Source organism: Penicillium rubens (genome assembly GCF_028828025.1).
Source record: "Penicillium rubens strain IBT 27055 chromosome Unknown utg000002l_segment0_segment0, whole genome shotgun sequence".
Classification (NCBI taxonomy): Eukaryota; Fungi; Ascomycota; class Eurotiomycetes; order Eurotiales; family Aspergillaceae; genus Penicillium; species Penicillium rubens.
The window spans coordinates 5,607,894-5,622,567 of NW_026890600.1; the positions used below are offsets into that span (position 1 = coordinate 5,607,894).

The 14,674-nt window shown below is 49.5% G+C and overlaps 6 protein-coding genes across 6 annotated transcripts; 2 read left to right on the plus strand and 4 right to left on the minus strand.

The window, feature by feature from the left end:
* Positions 1-416: 416 nt before the first annotated feature.
* On the minus strand, positions 417-3,024 carry N7525_004616 (uncharacterized protein; the record flags this gene model as incomplete). Its single annotated transcript, XM_061213081.1, has 7 exons — positions 417-799; positions 876-1,423; positions 1,476-2,429; positions 2,488-2,656; positions 2,709-2,749; positions 2,798-2,856; positions 2,968-3,024. The coding sequence occupies 7 exons, from the start codon at positions 3,022-3,024 to the stop codon at positions 417-419; spliced, it is 2,211 nt and encodes a 736-aa protein (XP_061070102.1).
* A 642-nt stretch (positions 3,025-3,666) lies between these two features.
* On the plus strand, positions 3,667-6,045 carry N7525_004617 (uncharacterized protein; the record flags this gene model as incomplete). The annotated part of the gene is made up of 2 exons (XM_061213082.1): positions 3,667-4,633; positions 4,688-6,045. 2 exons carry the CDS (start codon positions 3,667-3,669, stop codon positions 6,043-6,045), a joined length of 2,325 nt encoding a protein of 774 aa, XP_061070103.1.
* Positions 6,046-6,792: 747 nt separating this feature from the next.
* Positions 6,793-8,055, plus strand: N7525_004618 (M20 family metallopeptidase; the record flags this gene model as incomplete). Its single annotated transcript, XM_002565585.2, has 1 exon — positions 6,793-8,055. One exon carries the CDS (start codon positions 6,793-6,795, stop codon positions 8,053-8,055), a length of 1,263 nt encoding a protein of 420 aa, XP_002565631.1.
* A 259-nt stretch (positions 8,056-8,314) lies between these two features.
* N7525_004619 (uncharacterized protein) lies at positions 8,315-9,244 on the minus strand (the record flags this gene model as incomplete). The annotated part of the gene is made up of 1 exon (XM_002565584.1): positions 8,315-9,244. One exon carries the CDS (start codon positions 9,242-9,244, stop codon positions 8,315-8,317), a length of 930 nt encoding a protein of 309 aa, XP_002565630.1.
* A 1,515-nt stretch (positions 9,245-10,759) lies between these two features.
* On the minus strand, positions 10,760-11,586 carry N7525_004620 (putative 2-haloalkanoic acid dehalogenase; the record flags this gene model as incomplete). Its single annotated transcript, XM_061213083.1, has 2 exons — positions 10,760-10,886; positions 10,955-11,586. 2 exons carry the CDS (start codon positions 11,584-11,586, stop codon positions 10,760-10,762), a joined length of 759 nt encoding a protein of 252 aa, XP_061070104.1.
* Positions 11,587-12,388: 802 nt separating this feature from the next.
* On the minus strand, positions 12,389-14,184 carry N7525_004621 (uncharacterized protein; the record flags this gene model as incomplete). The annotated part of the gene is made up of 3 exons (XM_002565581.2): positions 12,389-13,164; positions 13,233-13,497; positions 13,558-14,184. The coding sequence occupies 3 exons, from the start codon at positions 14,182-14,184 to the stop codon at positions 12,389-12,391; spliced, it is 1,668 nt and encodes a 555-aa protein (XP_002565627.2).
* Positions 14,185-14,674: the final 490 nt, after the last annotated feature.

Here is a 14,674-nt window from a genome sequence, read left to right on the forward strand (position 1 = left end):
TTCTCAACCTTTGATAAAAGGTATCGCCAGTGCATGTCTTCTGTGGTTCCAAACTCACATATTCTTCCAGATCAAGGATCACCGTTAGTTGCCGAGCGAGCAACAGTCAATATACTTAACACACAGTGGGAACCGAGTTCTCCACGGAGCTCAGCTATCAACAAGCATTTTGAGATACCTGCATCCCTAGCCACTTTGGCTGCAAGTGCTGCGCATGGCCGGGGGCCAGATATACCAGGTCAATATGCCCAGAATGCAGGCAGACGAAGTATATTGGCTTGATTTGGGCGTGTATTCTGATTGTACTTTAGTGCTGCCAGTCACTTTGGTTATTATGAATTGTTCACCACGAGCTAACTGACCAATGTCTCTATTCTACATACGAAAATGCTATTACCACATTAAGTAACTATATGCTATTCATCCTCCCGAATCGTCTCACTACCTCCCTTCCGCCCCTTCTCTTCCGCATGATCAGTCATCTGGGAGAACTCAGAACGATGACCTGCTCGCCGGACATCCAAACTATCGAAAGACTCATAAAAATGCGACGACCGACCGCTCATCACGTTATCAATCGACAATGGCGATGCCAATGACAGTGACGATGGGCGCCTGTTGTGGCCCGTTGAATAGGAGAACTCCGAATCCGTCTCACTAGGAGTCTGCGGCGAGACAGGAGACTGGGAGCCTCGTCTCGGGTCGGGTTTGAGCCCACCTTCGGGTTCGGGTTTGGGGGGCCCGCCGTGAGCGAAGACGGCGGTGTTGAATGGTGTGGGAAGTTCAACAGGTGATGAATCTGGTAAACGTCAGTATAAGTACTCCGCAGTATCTATTTTTCTGGTGGGGAACAAATAATAATGTCATCGACATACCATGCATCTCATACAGCGCATCTCCCCCAGATTCCACCGTGCCAGGGGTCGCGGGCGAGACGAGGGAATCTGGCACAGTGGAAGCCTGTGTTATCGATGGCTGCGTTATTGACGGCTGCGTTGCCGAGGTCTGCGTCGTCCGTACCGTCTCCGCCGTCTCCATGCCGGTCGATGAAGATACTGGCCCGGGTCCAGGGGAGGCTGGGCCGCTGGCATACATCCATTCTGCAGGACGGTTCTTAGGCTCAGCCTCTGCAGCTTCGGCTTCAGCTTCAGCAGACTCGCGTTGATGGTGACGTCGGCGATAAAAGAAGAGTCCGGCAATGATCGCGATCACGAGCAGACCCAAGACCGCGCCGATTACTCCACCAGCCCAGTTGGGAAATCCGCTGCCCCCGCTGCGATCTTGTGCGGAGGCACTGCTGCTGTTGCTGCTATTGTACGGCCAATATGTCTCGACCTTCTTGCCATACTTTTTGCCAAAAATTCCCTCTAGAGAGCTGTTGGTCCATGACGATGGGGTGGTAGTGGTTGCACCTCCTTCGGAGCTAATAAAGCTGTCAGTCACGGCGATTTGCTTTCTGCCAGGTCTATACTCACTTGCCACCTATCCATTTCGTCACGAGGTCTGGCACTTTGTACTTACTCCATTTTGTGGGATCATATTCATCCTCGAACCTCAAGGTGTTGAGGTTGAAATTGACTATGACACCACCCTCCAAGCAATGAGTTGAGTCCACATGCTGTCCTCCAATGGCCAGCATTTGATCAGGATATACTTTGATACATCCATGACCGCTGCGACTGTGTGTGTTCGTACCAGTGTATGCCTTGACCCATCTGAAGGAAGGCAGAGACAATATATAGACATCATCCGAAGGATTAGCGTTATAGTCGAGGCCATCGTACCCTCCATAGATGTAGATATTATGGGATGACCCATCAGCCGCACTCGCAAGCACAGAGCAGAACTCGGTCAACTGCGGCGGTATATCACCCGTCGTGTTCTGGAGATACCAGGTTTTACTCTCGACATCGAAGACGGAAACCGTCTCCATAAACGTTGGGCTAATTGTTTGGCTCTCGGCGGTTCGTGATGAGTTTGCTTTGTCATTCCGGAAAAACTGAATGGGTTCAACCACTCCACCAATAGCCACCAAAACTCCAGACTCGGATACAGGTACCCAGACCAGTTCCGCGTTAGAACGAGTAGGAATGTAGCTAGGCAGTGTGTCGTTCGTCCACTTCCCGTCGCTCATCACTGACATGTCCAGAGTGATTAGCGTGTCGGCAGTTTGGTTAGATTGAAGTTGGTTTAAATTGAAGTCACCCCAGTCCGGCGCACGCATCCCACTGAAGTAAAAGCCTAGGTTTTCACTCGGAGCCGACGCGGCACCACCATTCGTGATGTATCGTGTGACATTAGCGGGTAGGTATTCTTGTTTCCAGTTGGGCGCCCACGAGCTTCTATAGGTGCCATACTGGTGCGCAGCGTAGGAGAGGACTTGATTACCAGGAGGAGGATCAGAGCTCCCGGTATTAGAAAGCATGTCTCTGCAACAAAAGACTCAGAATCAGTGACTCATTAGAAGAGGAGATGAGGGACACCAACCCATAGAGATAGAACTCGTTGTCGTTGGCGAACATTGTGCCGTCAACATAATTCGGAGCTATGCTAGCTGAACCGCCGGCGACGGACATGTTGCTGAGGAGCATCATGAAATCAGATTTGGTGTTGAAGGGATTCGTAAGATTCAGGTAATAAATAGTTGCTTCCAAATCTGCTTCTAGTTAGCTATGTACATATCTCAACATGTACTTGGTCGTGCCTACTGTTATCCGGCTGGGGCTGGACGCAACCATCATCATATCCTCTGCAATTGTTAGAGAAAATTTGGGATTGACCATGGGGAGCCTCATACTTCTGATACCATAGCCTCCCGCCATCGAGATAGACTGTGTCGCGCAGGATATTGGCTACCTGTGTCAGTAAAACAAAAGCCTGTCTGAAAATGATAAAAGGGCACTTACCACGCAGGCCTTGCCAACTGCACATGGAAACATTAATTTGAGTCTGAAATGTGCTACATACGGCCACTGCGCAGTCTATCACGACCAGCAGCGTCAGCGTCCCCAAAAGAAAACGCATTTTTCAACGAAATAGGCGGTTAATCTCATCACTGAGTTGTCACAATTTGCAAATAACAGGTTCCATCGAGGGCTCTGGCTTACTGCTGACATGTCGACAAAATGCAAAAAGCGAGGGGGCGGGGGGCGGCACTTGCGATGCGGCTTTGTTGATCTTCTTTGTTGTCAATTGCCCCCGCCCTAAATACGAAGCAGCTTGGCCAAGGAGAAATATGAATGAATAAACGACGTGTATTGCCCAGGTGCGACCGCTAAACTCGTGGTCTGACCGTTCTGATCATTACCGTGATTGTATTGCTGCATGGCTTGGATCATGCAGCTACGGGAAATACAACCGAATCAACGGAAGGAGCCACATTGTGTGCTCCAGTTAGGCCCCAATTGGATGCATAATTGCAAAAGCTCGGAATATTATGTATTTTCCCCGTAAACTGCGTTCGCGAGATGGGCCTATGGTAAGTTGTCCGAGCTGATGCCCAGCTGGGGAGGATTTTGAGCCTCGAACTATTGGGCTTTCTTTCATCGAGCAAAGGGGCCGTGCGTATGCGTTGGATGTCTTCCCATTCCCTCGAGTTATTTTCTTTGTTTAGCTTGTTTACCTTCTGCCTATCCCCGGAAGAATTTCTTCTACAGACAGGCAAAGATGAAGCACGCGGTCTCTTGGTTGTCGCTGTTGGCGACTGTCTTCGGTTTGGTGACAACAAGTGACGGCAGTTTAATAAACAGAGCCCCTGCACTGCCGGCAGAAACAGAACAAAAGGATGGATTGACTGTCACAGCAGCAGTTGGGGTCACACTTTGGCTTGGTGATGGCGAGTCTTGCACCGCTGAGACTATCACGGAGACTTCGACGCAGACGGGAAATGTCTCTCCAGGTGCCACGACAATTACTATCACTGAGGCTACCACCAAGACTATAAGTGGTTGTCGAAGCGGCCCTACTCTGAGTCTCATTGCCGATGTTGGCATTGGACCGGTGGATGTTTCTGCAAATGCCGCCGTAGCACCACCCGGACATGGACCTATAAAAACGGTCACAGATTACACGACCCTTACCAGGACATCGTGCTCGTGCACAGATGACTCAACTGCCACGCCGACCACCTCCACTGTACCTTCGACAACGACCTCCAGCGTACCTGTGACAACTACCTCTAGCGAGCCTGGGACAACCACCTCAAGCGTACCCGGGACAACTAGCGCAACTGTGCCTGGGACTACCAGCTCAAGTGTACCACCCACAACTACCCCCAGCTCACCTGGGACAACTACCCCAACGACGTCGATGACCAGTGATGGTTCCACTACCACCCCCACAGAGACGCCGACTCCAACAACCACTACAGTGACAACCAGAACCACTTCCAGCTCCGAAAGTGTTACCACCGTTCCAGTGTCCACAACATCCGTGACTACTACCGGTCATTCAACTGTCACTATCCCCAATACCACTGTCACGACAGTCATTACTGAGCCTGCCACCACCGTGACTATATCGGATGGTAGTAGCACTTTGCCTGGATCAACCCTTACGACAACTGTCACGGTCCCTGGAAGTACAGTGACTGTCGGTGATTCAACAACCATTACCGATACTGTCACTATCCCAGGTATGGTGTCACGCACAAACTATGAATTATTAACGCAACAGCTAACACCATCAGACTCAAAAACAACCAGACCGGTCCTTCCACCTAGTACAGCCACTGTTACCGGGCCTGGCACCACATCAACCCAGACGTCTAGCAGCACCACGACGGTACCGGCTTCTGTATGCCCTAGCCTTATCAGCAACCCATCCTACACGCCCCCCGCCGTGTTGCCAGACGACTATACCTGGGGCTGTGCACCCGGGTACCTCTGTAAGCCACGTCACACAGGCGACCGTTCGGAATGCAATGTCGAAGCAGGTCTACCTGACCCCGGATACGTCTGCAGCCCGTCAGACTGCATTGTGGCTCCGCCTCTAGACGTTCATCCGTCTTGGCAGTACAATGTCTCCAAAATTTATTACAATCTCAACCCGGAGGACTTCGGTCTCAATTACTCTATCTTCCAGTCCTCAGAAGATCCAGTTGCAGGGGGCAGTAAGCGCGACATGTCCTTATGGGACTTCGCTGTTGCCAAAAAGATGAAAAGAGCCGACATAACGAACATCCCTACTGTTTGTTTCAATGATTGCAATGATGCTGCACATGAGCCACAAGTGCTTGGGAAGACGCCTGAGCTTTGCGAGAGTGACTCGGCGTTCATGGAAAACCTGGATGTTTGCGAGCAATGCATTACCAACAATGCTGAATCTGACTCTAACCAATATTCATCCCAAATGTTGCCGACCTTTGCACAGTGGCTGAATTTCTGCTCCGACATGGTCACTTCCACAACAGGAGAAAGTGCCACCAGCACTGAAATGGAGACTACGGCGACAAGCACCCATATCACCACTACTTCCAGCACGGAAGCATCGACAGCAGCTACAACGACGAGTACTATGAATACACACGCTAGCACTACTAAAGCCAGCAGCACCGAAACCATCAGCACTGAAGCCACGAGCACTACCACCACTGCGACGGAGGAAAGATCCAGCCCAGTAGAGACAACTCAGCCAGTCACTCCCATCACAACCTCGGCTTCCGGCTCGATTGTCACAACCTCGGTGTCAGGTTCACTTGTGACCACTTCTTTCTCTGGATCTGTTGTGACAATATCAACTTCAGGCTCCCTCGTGACGAGCTCAGTGCCTGGACCGATTGTGACGACATCAGTATCTGGCGTGCTTATTACAACATCATTGCCCGGTTCAATCAAGACCGTGCCAAGTACTCAGGGCACAGAAGGTGGCGATGAGAACACATCTGACAATGCTTCCCGTATTCCATCGAGCTCGGTTCGCATAAGCCCGACTAGTTCAGCAACTCCCTCTACATCTTCTCCAGCCTTCAATGTGGCAGGGTCTATAAGTATCCCTCATATTGGGTTAATGAGTCTTTTGTGGGCTGCTTTCGCGCCACTTCTTTAGAATGCTCCTTTTTGCTGCGTTTGCTTGCCTTGGTCAGATGTGTGTGATATATAGTTCGGTTTGGTAATGGCGGATTTATCAGTCCATATTAATAGGGATCATGTCAATGAAAAACAAGAAGTATCCAGCTTCTGTGCTTTCTCTGAATCCTTACACACTTCACTCAAGTCGAGAGATGTAGTGGTAGAATATGCAAACTGGTACACGAAATAAGTGAGCAAGACATGGCGATATTATTTCCTGTCACTGACATTTCAAGTAGTGTACAGGTGTCCTTCAAACTCATAGATATGTATCCATCTTCTATGGTGCAAGTAAGAGGCACAATGCAAGAGCCTAAAAAAAAAAAAAAAAGAAAAAGAAAGTAACTAGTGACCGTAGCCCACTGACGGATGCCTGGTCCCTGGGGCATCAAACTTCTTAGTAGTTCGTTCCGATCCTAAACAGGAAACTGCCTTCTCGCAGTCTTGTTGAATCGGCAACTTCTCTTTCTATTCTCTCGAGATCTTGCTCTCTGTCTTCCTGGGGCAGGACACTTGCCACAATCAACATTAATAAATGAGTCATGATGTCCACAGGTCCACAAGTGTTCCCCTAGACGTGGGGGCCAGATCCCTTACAACATAGATAGAAGCCCCCGGGGCCTAACGATTGGCTGACCAATCTCCCCCGGATATCAGCGCCAACTCCCCTCGGTTCCCCTCACCACCTAGGCAGTTCCCTAACACATCGTCGCCTGTCCACAAAATGGCTCAGCAAAGCTTGTCGGACATATTAGCCACCGCTGCTGTGGATCTGACACCTTATGAATCTCTCTACAAGCATTTCCATGCACACCCCGAGCTCTCGCTACAAGAGAAAGCCACTTCTGAAAAGATAGCCTCCCATTTGTCCCAGCTCGGAGCCTATGAGATCCACACAAATATCGGAGGTTATGGTCTTGTAGGAATTCTCAAGAATGGAACTGGCAAGACAATCCTCCTTCGGGCCGACATGGACGCGCTTCCAGTCAAGGAACTCACTGGCCTCCCTTACGCGAGTTCAGTGACTATGTCTGATGCGGACGGCAATGAAAAACCAGTGATGCATGCTTGTGGTCATGATATGCATATTACATGTCTCCTCGCAGCGGCCGAAGTTCTGGCGCGTACACAGAATGCGTGGAGCGGGACTTTAATCGTACTGTTCCAGCCGAACGAGGAGCGGGGCGGAGGCGCTCAGGCCATGGTTGACGATGGACTCTATTCGATAATCCCCATGCCGGATTACGTCTTTGGCCAGCACGTTATGCGAATGCGAGCGGGAAGTGTTGGTTCCCGACCTGGCACGATCATGGCTGCTGCCGATAGCTTGAAAATCACTCTCTACGGCCGCGGTGGTCATGGGTCACAGCCGCATCAGACGGTAGACCCTGTGCTCCTTGCTGCGCATGTTGTTGTTAGGCTTCAGGGCATTGTGAGTAGAGAAGTGGACGCAAATGATCTTGCTGTCGTGACGGTCGGGAGCCTACAGGCAGGGCAAACGGAGAATATCATTGCAGACCGGGCGGAAATTGGAATAGACTTTAGGACTGTCAAGTTGGAGACTCGGGAGAAAATACTTTCTGCTATACGGCGCATCGTTGAGGCCGAGTGTGTTGCTAGTGGATCGCCGAAACCGCCCTTGTTCACACCAACGAGGCGGTTCCCGCCCACCGACAATAATAAACATCTGGCGTCCCAACTGGCTGCGTCTTTCGCAGACCATTTCGAGGACTTTGACGTTGATACTCCAAGGACCAATGTTAGTGAGGATTTCTCCACGCTGGGAACTTCCCAGGGGCTTCCTTGCTCCTTTTGGTTCATTGGGGGAATTGACCCAGAGCTCTGGGATAAGGGCAAGAGAAACGAAATTCCCATGGAAGAGATCCCTGGGAACCACTCGGCTCTGTTTGCCCCGGTGATCCAGCCAACGATGAAAACTGGGATGGATGCTTTGTGCATCGCGGCTTTGACATTTTTAAGAAGGTAGCCATCATAAGTCCACGATGGCTCTCCCCGCTTCCCTCGGCGGGTTGAGAAGCGTTCAGCGCTGTACATAATGAATTGCATTGCTTGCAGATTTGACGGGAATTCTCGACTCCATATTGCACAGTGCTAATTGTTGCTCAGGTATGACCATTTTGCATAATGTGTATTTTATTCCTCTGCAATTTTATTCTATTCACATTCACCCCGCAAGTGCTGGGAGCAGATATCCAGCTTATTTGGGATTTCTCATCCCCCACCTGTCATTGTTCAAAGCCAGCCAAGAATGACACCACAGCAGAGGCAAAGGCCTTAGAATCATCCTGACTCTCCTCACTATCATCGCCAACCTGCTCCAAGAATAAAGCCAACTTCGACTCCTTCCATCCCATGACCGGTGCGGATTCCAAGCACATCTTAGTCATGCCAAAGACATCCATTTCATAATGACCCTGCACAGAGAGCACTCTGCCGGGGTGGTAAAGTCCCTGAATAGGGCAGATTGGTGTACTTCCAATGTTAATCCATGGCGCGGGCAGCGAAACCGGCGGCGAGTCGGTAAGCGTAACAGCAGTTCCCTTCTCAACGGCCATCACCCGATCGCCATGGAACATTTGAATGCGCAGCCGTCCCTCGGGAAGATCACCAAGCGCACCCGGGAACGACTTTACGAACGCCTCTTCCAATTGAACAGTATAAATTCCGACCTCACGGCCGAGAGGACATTGCTCAACCCAGACATCGCGGACCGGGTCTTCCACGTTGCGAACAAGAGCGTGCGAAATGAGCTGGTGGCCGAAGCAGGTGCCGAGGAGTCGGACTTCCGGGTATTGGTTGTAAACAGTTTTGACAAATTTCTCGAGTTCTTGCATCCATGGTGAATGGTCCATTTCGTATACGCCGGGCGAGCCGCCGGTGATCAAGACTGCATCCACAGGGGAATGCACGGGTATCTGGTTCTCGCCTGCATGGCCGCGGAGCTTGTATAGGTCTGGATAATGGCCTCCTCGGATATCATATGGGGTGACCTGGACTTCGACTTGTTCTTTCTCAGAGAACAAGGTCTCATTCAGGCGTGATGCGGTCTCGCGGAGGATGGTTCGGAAGTGGGCACTGGAGAGTCCACGAGCCTCGTATAGTTTGCGTGCTGGGATATCGACGTCTAGGACGGCGATGTGGATATGGTGAACCATTTTTTTCCCCTTCTATTGTGTGTTTAATTGATGGGATATTGGGATTATGGGGGGTGAAGCTGGCGGACTGAAGATTTCGACCTTGGGTGTCCCGCTAAATAAGATAATTTCCCCATACTAACTCCGACGCAGGATTGGAAAACATTTAGGTAAGACATAGCTCTGTGGAATACAGGATTTCATCTAATAAAAAGGATCTCAGCAATAAAAGATGGTCAGTTACTCCAACAAACTCCAATCACCACAGAAATATTAGGTAAAACCCGACGATGTTACTCGATGAGCTTATTTTTGCTTGATCCACATTGTCTCACACCGAACACTGTTTACATACTTTCTCCAATAACTTATTTCTTCCGAAAATAAACCGGGTTTGTTCTGTTCAGCATAGGTATACTCTCTGCCTCGAGATTGCATCTGTATCGGATAATGTTTGGCAAATCTTGGCTGTCCCTCGATCTTAATTGAGACAAATAGATTTGCTATGATCTGGGGCCTGCGGTTCATACCGAATGTCTTCTGAGTGTAGACGGCTGCCAGGTAGAGTCCCTCGCAAAACGGCTCCGGGGCTACCTAAGAGCTTATTAAGGCTTAGCTTTCCGACCCCGGTGTCCCGAGGTCCCCTTGCTGCGTTTTGCTTAGAGTAAAACTGAGCACGCCTACGAGTCTTACATAATGAAAATCGCCCTCGGGCCGTCTGTTCATCACGTGACCCGGTCCCACTTACTCATGACCTGCCCAGGTGAGCCCACGGACTTGCTCCGCACAACCCTGAGCAAATCTTGGAAGAGGAAGAGCAGCTAAACCAGCAGCTCACCTTAATAAAATGGATACTGGTCAAAGTACTCCGTACGGAGTAGGTTCTCCGTATCCGGACTCATGTTCGAGACATGTTGTGGACCAGGTCCACACCGGCAACCTTGCAAGTCAGGGCTCAACGGAGTAAGGTACGGAGTTCCCCGGACGAGAAGTGCGGAGCGGTGAGGAGAGCAGGCAGAACTAGATAGGTGTTGGGCAGGAGCGGGACCCAATTAGGAAGGCATAGGGGGCGAAGGGGGACCCCTTGGGAACTATATCAATACCCTAATAATATCAATCTGATAAGGATGGTCCAAGGCATTGCTACATATTTAGCGCCGGGATCTTGCGCACCCATGTCGATCTCTCATGATGATCCTCAATATTCTCACAAGGTCCTCTTACTCGTCTTCTGAGAAGATCTTTCAATCCAACTTCAATCCACTTGTTGCCTAATTTAATATGCATAGCAAGCGAACTTGTGAGATTTCTCTTTTTATCCTTACCAAATTTTGCAGGAAATATCCGTTCCACTGGATTATTATTTGTTCGAACTTGTAATCGCATTAGAAAATATGATACTATGCAGCGTCACGGAAGCCCGCTGCTCGCGTAGAATAATAAGTTATAATAATGTTGCCGGGAGATTGGTATATGCAGCAAGTCGAAATGTCGAAACTGTTTCTTGAATCTCTAAAGTACAGGTAGGATTTCAATTCAGGAAGCCACGGCAATCATCTTGTCCGCCACTTCGAGCAAAGTCTCGGCCATCACATCCATCTTAGTATCAAAGATATCAATACACGACTCCTTCTCGTAAATTGAGCAGTAAGCACCACGGAAGCTAATTATTTCGAGATATGTTAGCCAGGGTACCTTTCTAGTTCGTTTTGAGAAAACGGCAGAACTTACCCAGCTTTAACAGCTGCGCTCACATCCCACATATGCGCCGCCACGAACCACTTTTGATCATCGGGGGCGAATTTATTCAGCATGGGCTTGTAGGACCCCATTGAAGGTTTGACCATATCAAGCGGAGACTCCCATGCGGACTCATACTTCATGAACTGATGGCAACTGACGAGGTTCTCAGCGGGCATTTCAAACCCGGCGCGCTTAAAGTAGCCGCCAACTCTTTCCGTGTCGCCTGTGGTCAAGCACCAGATGGTGAACCCGTTATTCCTCAACTTTTCCATCATGGCGCGGCAGTCCGGGCGGAGTTCCAGCTTTGAATACGCATCATGACATATGTCTCTTTCCTCGTCGGTCGCGAACGATCTCGGGTCCTGGATCCCGGAAAGATATAAGACGCGGTAAAAGAGCGCCCTGAAGACTTTCTTGTATGGCACATTCCGCTTGGACATGTGGAGCATTAAAGACTCGAGCTCAGCAGCTTGCATCCATGCAAAACCGAATATCTTGGCTGACAGTTGATGGGCTCGAAGTCGCGGGCCGAGTACCTCTTCGATGGTGTCGAGAAAGTAGTCGAATGAGACACAGGTGCCGACGACATCGAAAACGGCATGCTTCTGGGGGGAGATCATGTTGTGTATACAATATTTTCACTGACTGAATAGAATTGAACTGGCAGGCTGAAGACTCTTGGGATGCATATTGATCCTGACGTTCTCAGGGTCATTTATTCAATGCCCTTCGCCAAGTCTATTGGCATCATTGTCTGACTCCGGCACACCGCTATCCGATAACCTCCATTCCGCGGTTGAGATAAGAATGGATTTACTCCGTACATGTGAGCTCCAGCGAGAGATGATGCGTGGACAGTGGCGGTGTGGGTACTCCGGGACTAACCATATCGGGTAATCAGGTATCTTCGGACCAGACCCACTCCGGCTCGGAGCTCGCCAGGGACGTCACCTGACGATTACATTGTTTCAGTTGATCTCATACATCCCTGTGATGACTCTATGCGAGAACCGGATTTAAGGAACGCGGTAGTATCTGGGGTATCAGTTTAATGAACCCACCGCTACAGGCTTGGAAATAAAATGTGGCCGAATCGGTAGAGACGAATAGGACTTTTGGTGGGATATTCCAGATATAATATAAAGGAGCCTCGGTTGTTCGTCATGAAATCTTGAAAGACTTGAAATATATTACGCACTTGGAATTGTACAGAAAGGTCGGTGTAGAATAAACACATAGTGTTGAGAATACTACCATTCATACCCCGGGCGGTCTCACTACATGCACTTTACATATCACGATCTGTAAACTCAACACATAGAACGAGTTAGAATATGTTAAGTTGAGTTAACCCGAGGATCTAAAAATAATCTCGCAACTCCACTAACGACCAGCAGATCCCATATATACAATAATCCAGGCTCAGTTCCATAGAACGTTCAGTCTGCGAAGGCCTTTCTTTCGTTTTAACTGGGGCTCTGGATTGCGGTTGGCAATATCAATAAAAGGCTGAATGGGGATATCTTCCAAGGGGATGATCTTCGTCTTCCGGAAAAACTTGTATGAAAAGTATAGGATCAGGAAAAGAGGGATATTGATATAAGAGGAGACAAATCCTTCGTTATCCCAATGTCCTTTGATAAAGGTTGAGTACCCACCCGTAATGAGCAGGATGGTTAGCATAAACAGCGAGGCCCAGCTGATATATGGCTGGAGCGGCGTCGCCCACGGTAGAGACTCCCGAGAGCTTCCTTGTTTCTTGCAGCCATAGTAGAAACGAAGATACGTGACCAGGATAGTGAGCCAGTTGGTCAGAGTTGTAATAGAGACAAGGTCTTGCAGCCAATCAAACACAGTGTTGGCAGTTGAGGAGAGCGACATGTAGCCCAGACACATGAACAGACCGTAGAGCGAAATTGCGATCCAGGGGACCGAAAATCTGTTAAGTCGAGTGAAGAACTTCGGGGCTTGGCCGTTCATCGCCAGCCCGAACAATACCCTGGACCCTCCAAGCATGTTCGAGTTGCCTGAAGACCACGCCGACGTGACGATGACAGCATTGATAATTGATGGCACTACCTTGATCCCAGCCAGTGTGGCTGCAATCACAAAGGGAGACTGTGAAGCTGTTCCACTCGAGTTGCTGAGTTTAGGCTCATTGGAGGGGACCACAAGGCCGATCATGAAGATTGAGATGACTAAAAGAAAGAGGTCAGATCTGGGGAAAACAAGAAGTAGGATTCTTCCTCTTGCGAAATCAGCATACCGTAGAAAATCAAAATACGAAAGAAAATCCGCTTCGTCGCCTGTGGAATAGCCTGCCGCGGCGATTTTGTCTCTCCGGCGGCAACAGTAATTGTTTCAATTCCCGAATAAGCGTAAAGGGCACTGTTCAGGGATGTCCAGACACCGAGAAAGCGACCAAGAGCACCACCAACCCCAAGGTACTGAACGAAAGGTCCAGGGTTGCGCCAGTATTCAAAGCCGATGGTCTTATGGTCAGGACCCCCACCACAGGTGATCACAAGAGCCTGATTTATACCTTTTAGCATTAAATCCCGTCATGCGTGTAGGAATCAAGCTGAGCTTACCATTATATTCACACCAATGATCAGCAAGATCTTCATCATAGAGAAAGCGAACTCGAGCTCCCCATATACTCTCACAAAGACCAAAGCGGTACACAACATGAGCAATCCAAAGATAGTGATCCAAATCGCACTGTTGAGGTCAGACCAGAACTGCACTAGTACAGCAGCGGCCACAATCTCTGCAGGGATAGACACGAGGTACGAATATACTACGTTGTAGCCGTTGGCGAACGCTAATGCTGGATCAACAAAGTATTCGGCGTAGCGGACTATTCCACCGTTCAAAGGAATGAGCGTGCCCATCTCGCCCATCGCCAGGGTTACCGTACCGGCAACACAGCCCATGACCAAGTATCCTAAAAAGGCACCCAGGGGACCAGACCGCGAAATCGCTCGACCGGAACTGAGGAAGAGTCCTGTTCCGATAGTGCCGGCTAAAGCGATCATTTGAATGTGTCTTTGATGAAGGCCTTGCCTCAAAGTTGAAATTTCTTTGAAGTCTCCAACATATTCATCTTCTGGTTGGATAGGCGACTCCGGATCTTCTATTGTGGATTTGGCGTCTTTCTTGAATTCATGGACGGCGGCAGGATCCTCGTTACCAAGGAAACCCTTGAGCGTGAACATCCTGATTGACTTGGATGTACCCTCGTAGGAACGAATAGTTATTGGCAATGTTGGGCGGTCTTTCCTGGATAGAGACTGCGACATACCTCCAGAGACGATTTAGCTTCAACTTATAGCCATATTTGTTGATGGCCAAAGCGCTGTGAAGTCACCATTAGAAAACAGCTAGAGGGGAGGACATGGAGAACATTATTGGCAGATAGATAAGATACAAGATGTAAAGGACCCAATCGGCAGATTCAAGTACCTTTTGAGCTAAATGTTGACTGGGTGGTGCGAGATAGCAGCACACGAGTGATAAATGCGGGTGAAGATCAACTCCGCAGAAATGAAAGGCCGCAGAAATCTACTCCGTGAGAAAGTATCTCCGACAGATAAGGTACAATGAGCTCGTTTAGAACTAGCGGCTCGACGTATTAACACCGAGTAACTCATAGCTTGGTCTGAGACAACCGGAGACGCTTGTGCAGTACATTGGTCATCTTATGGA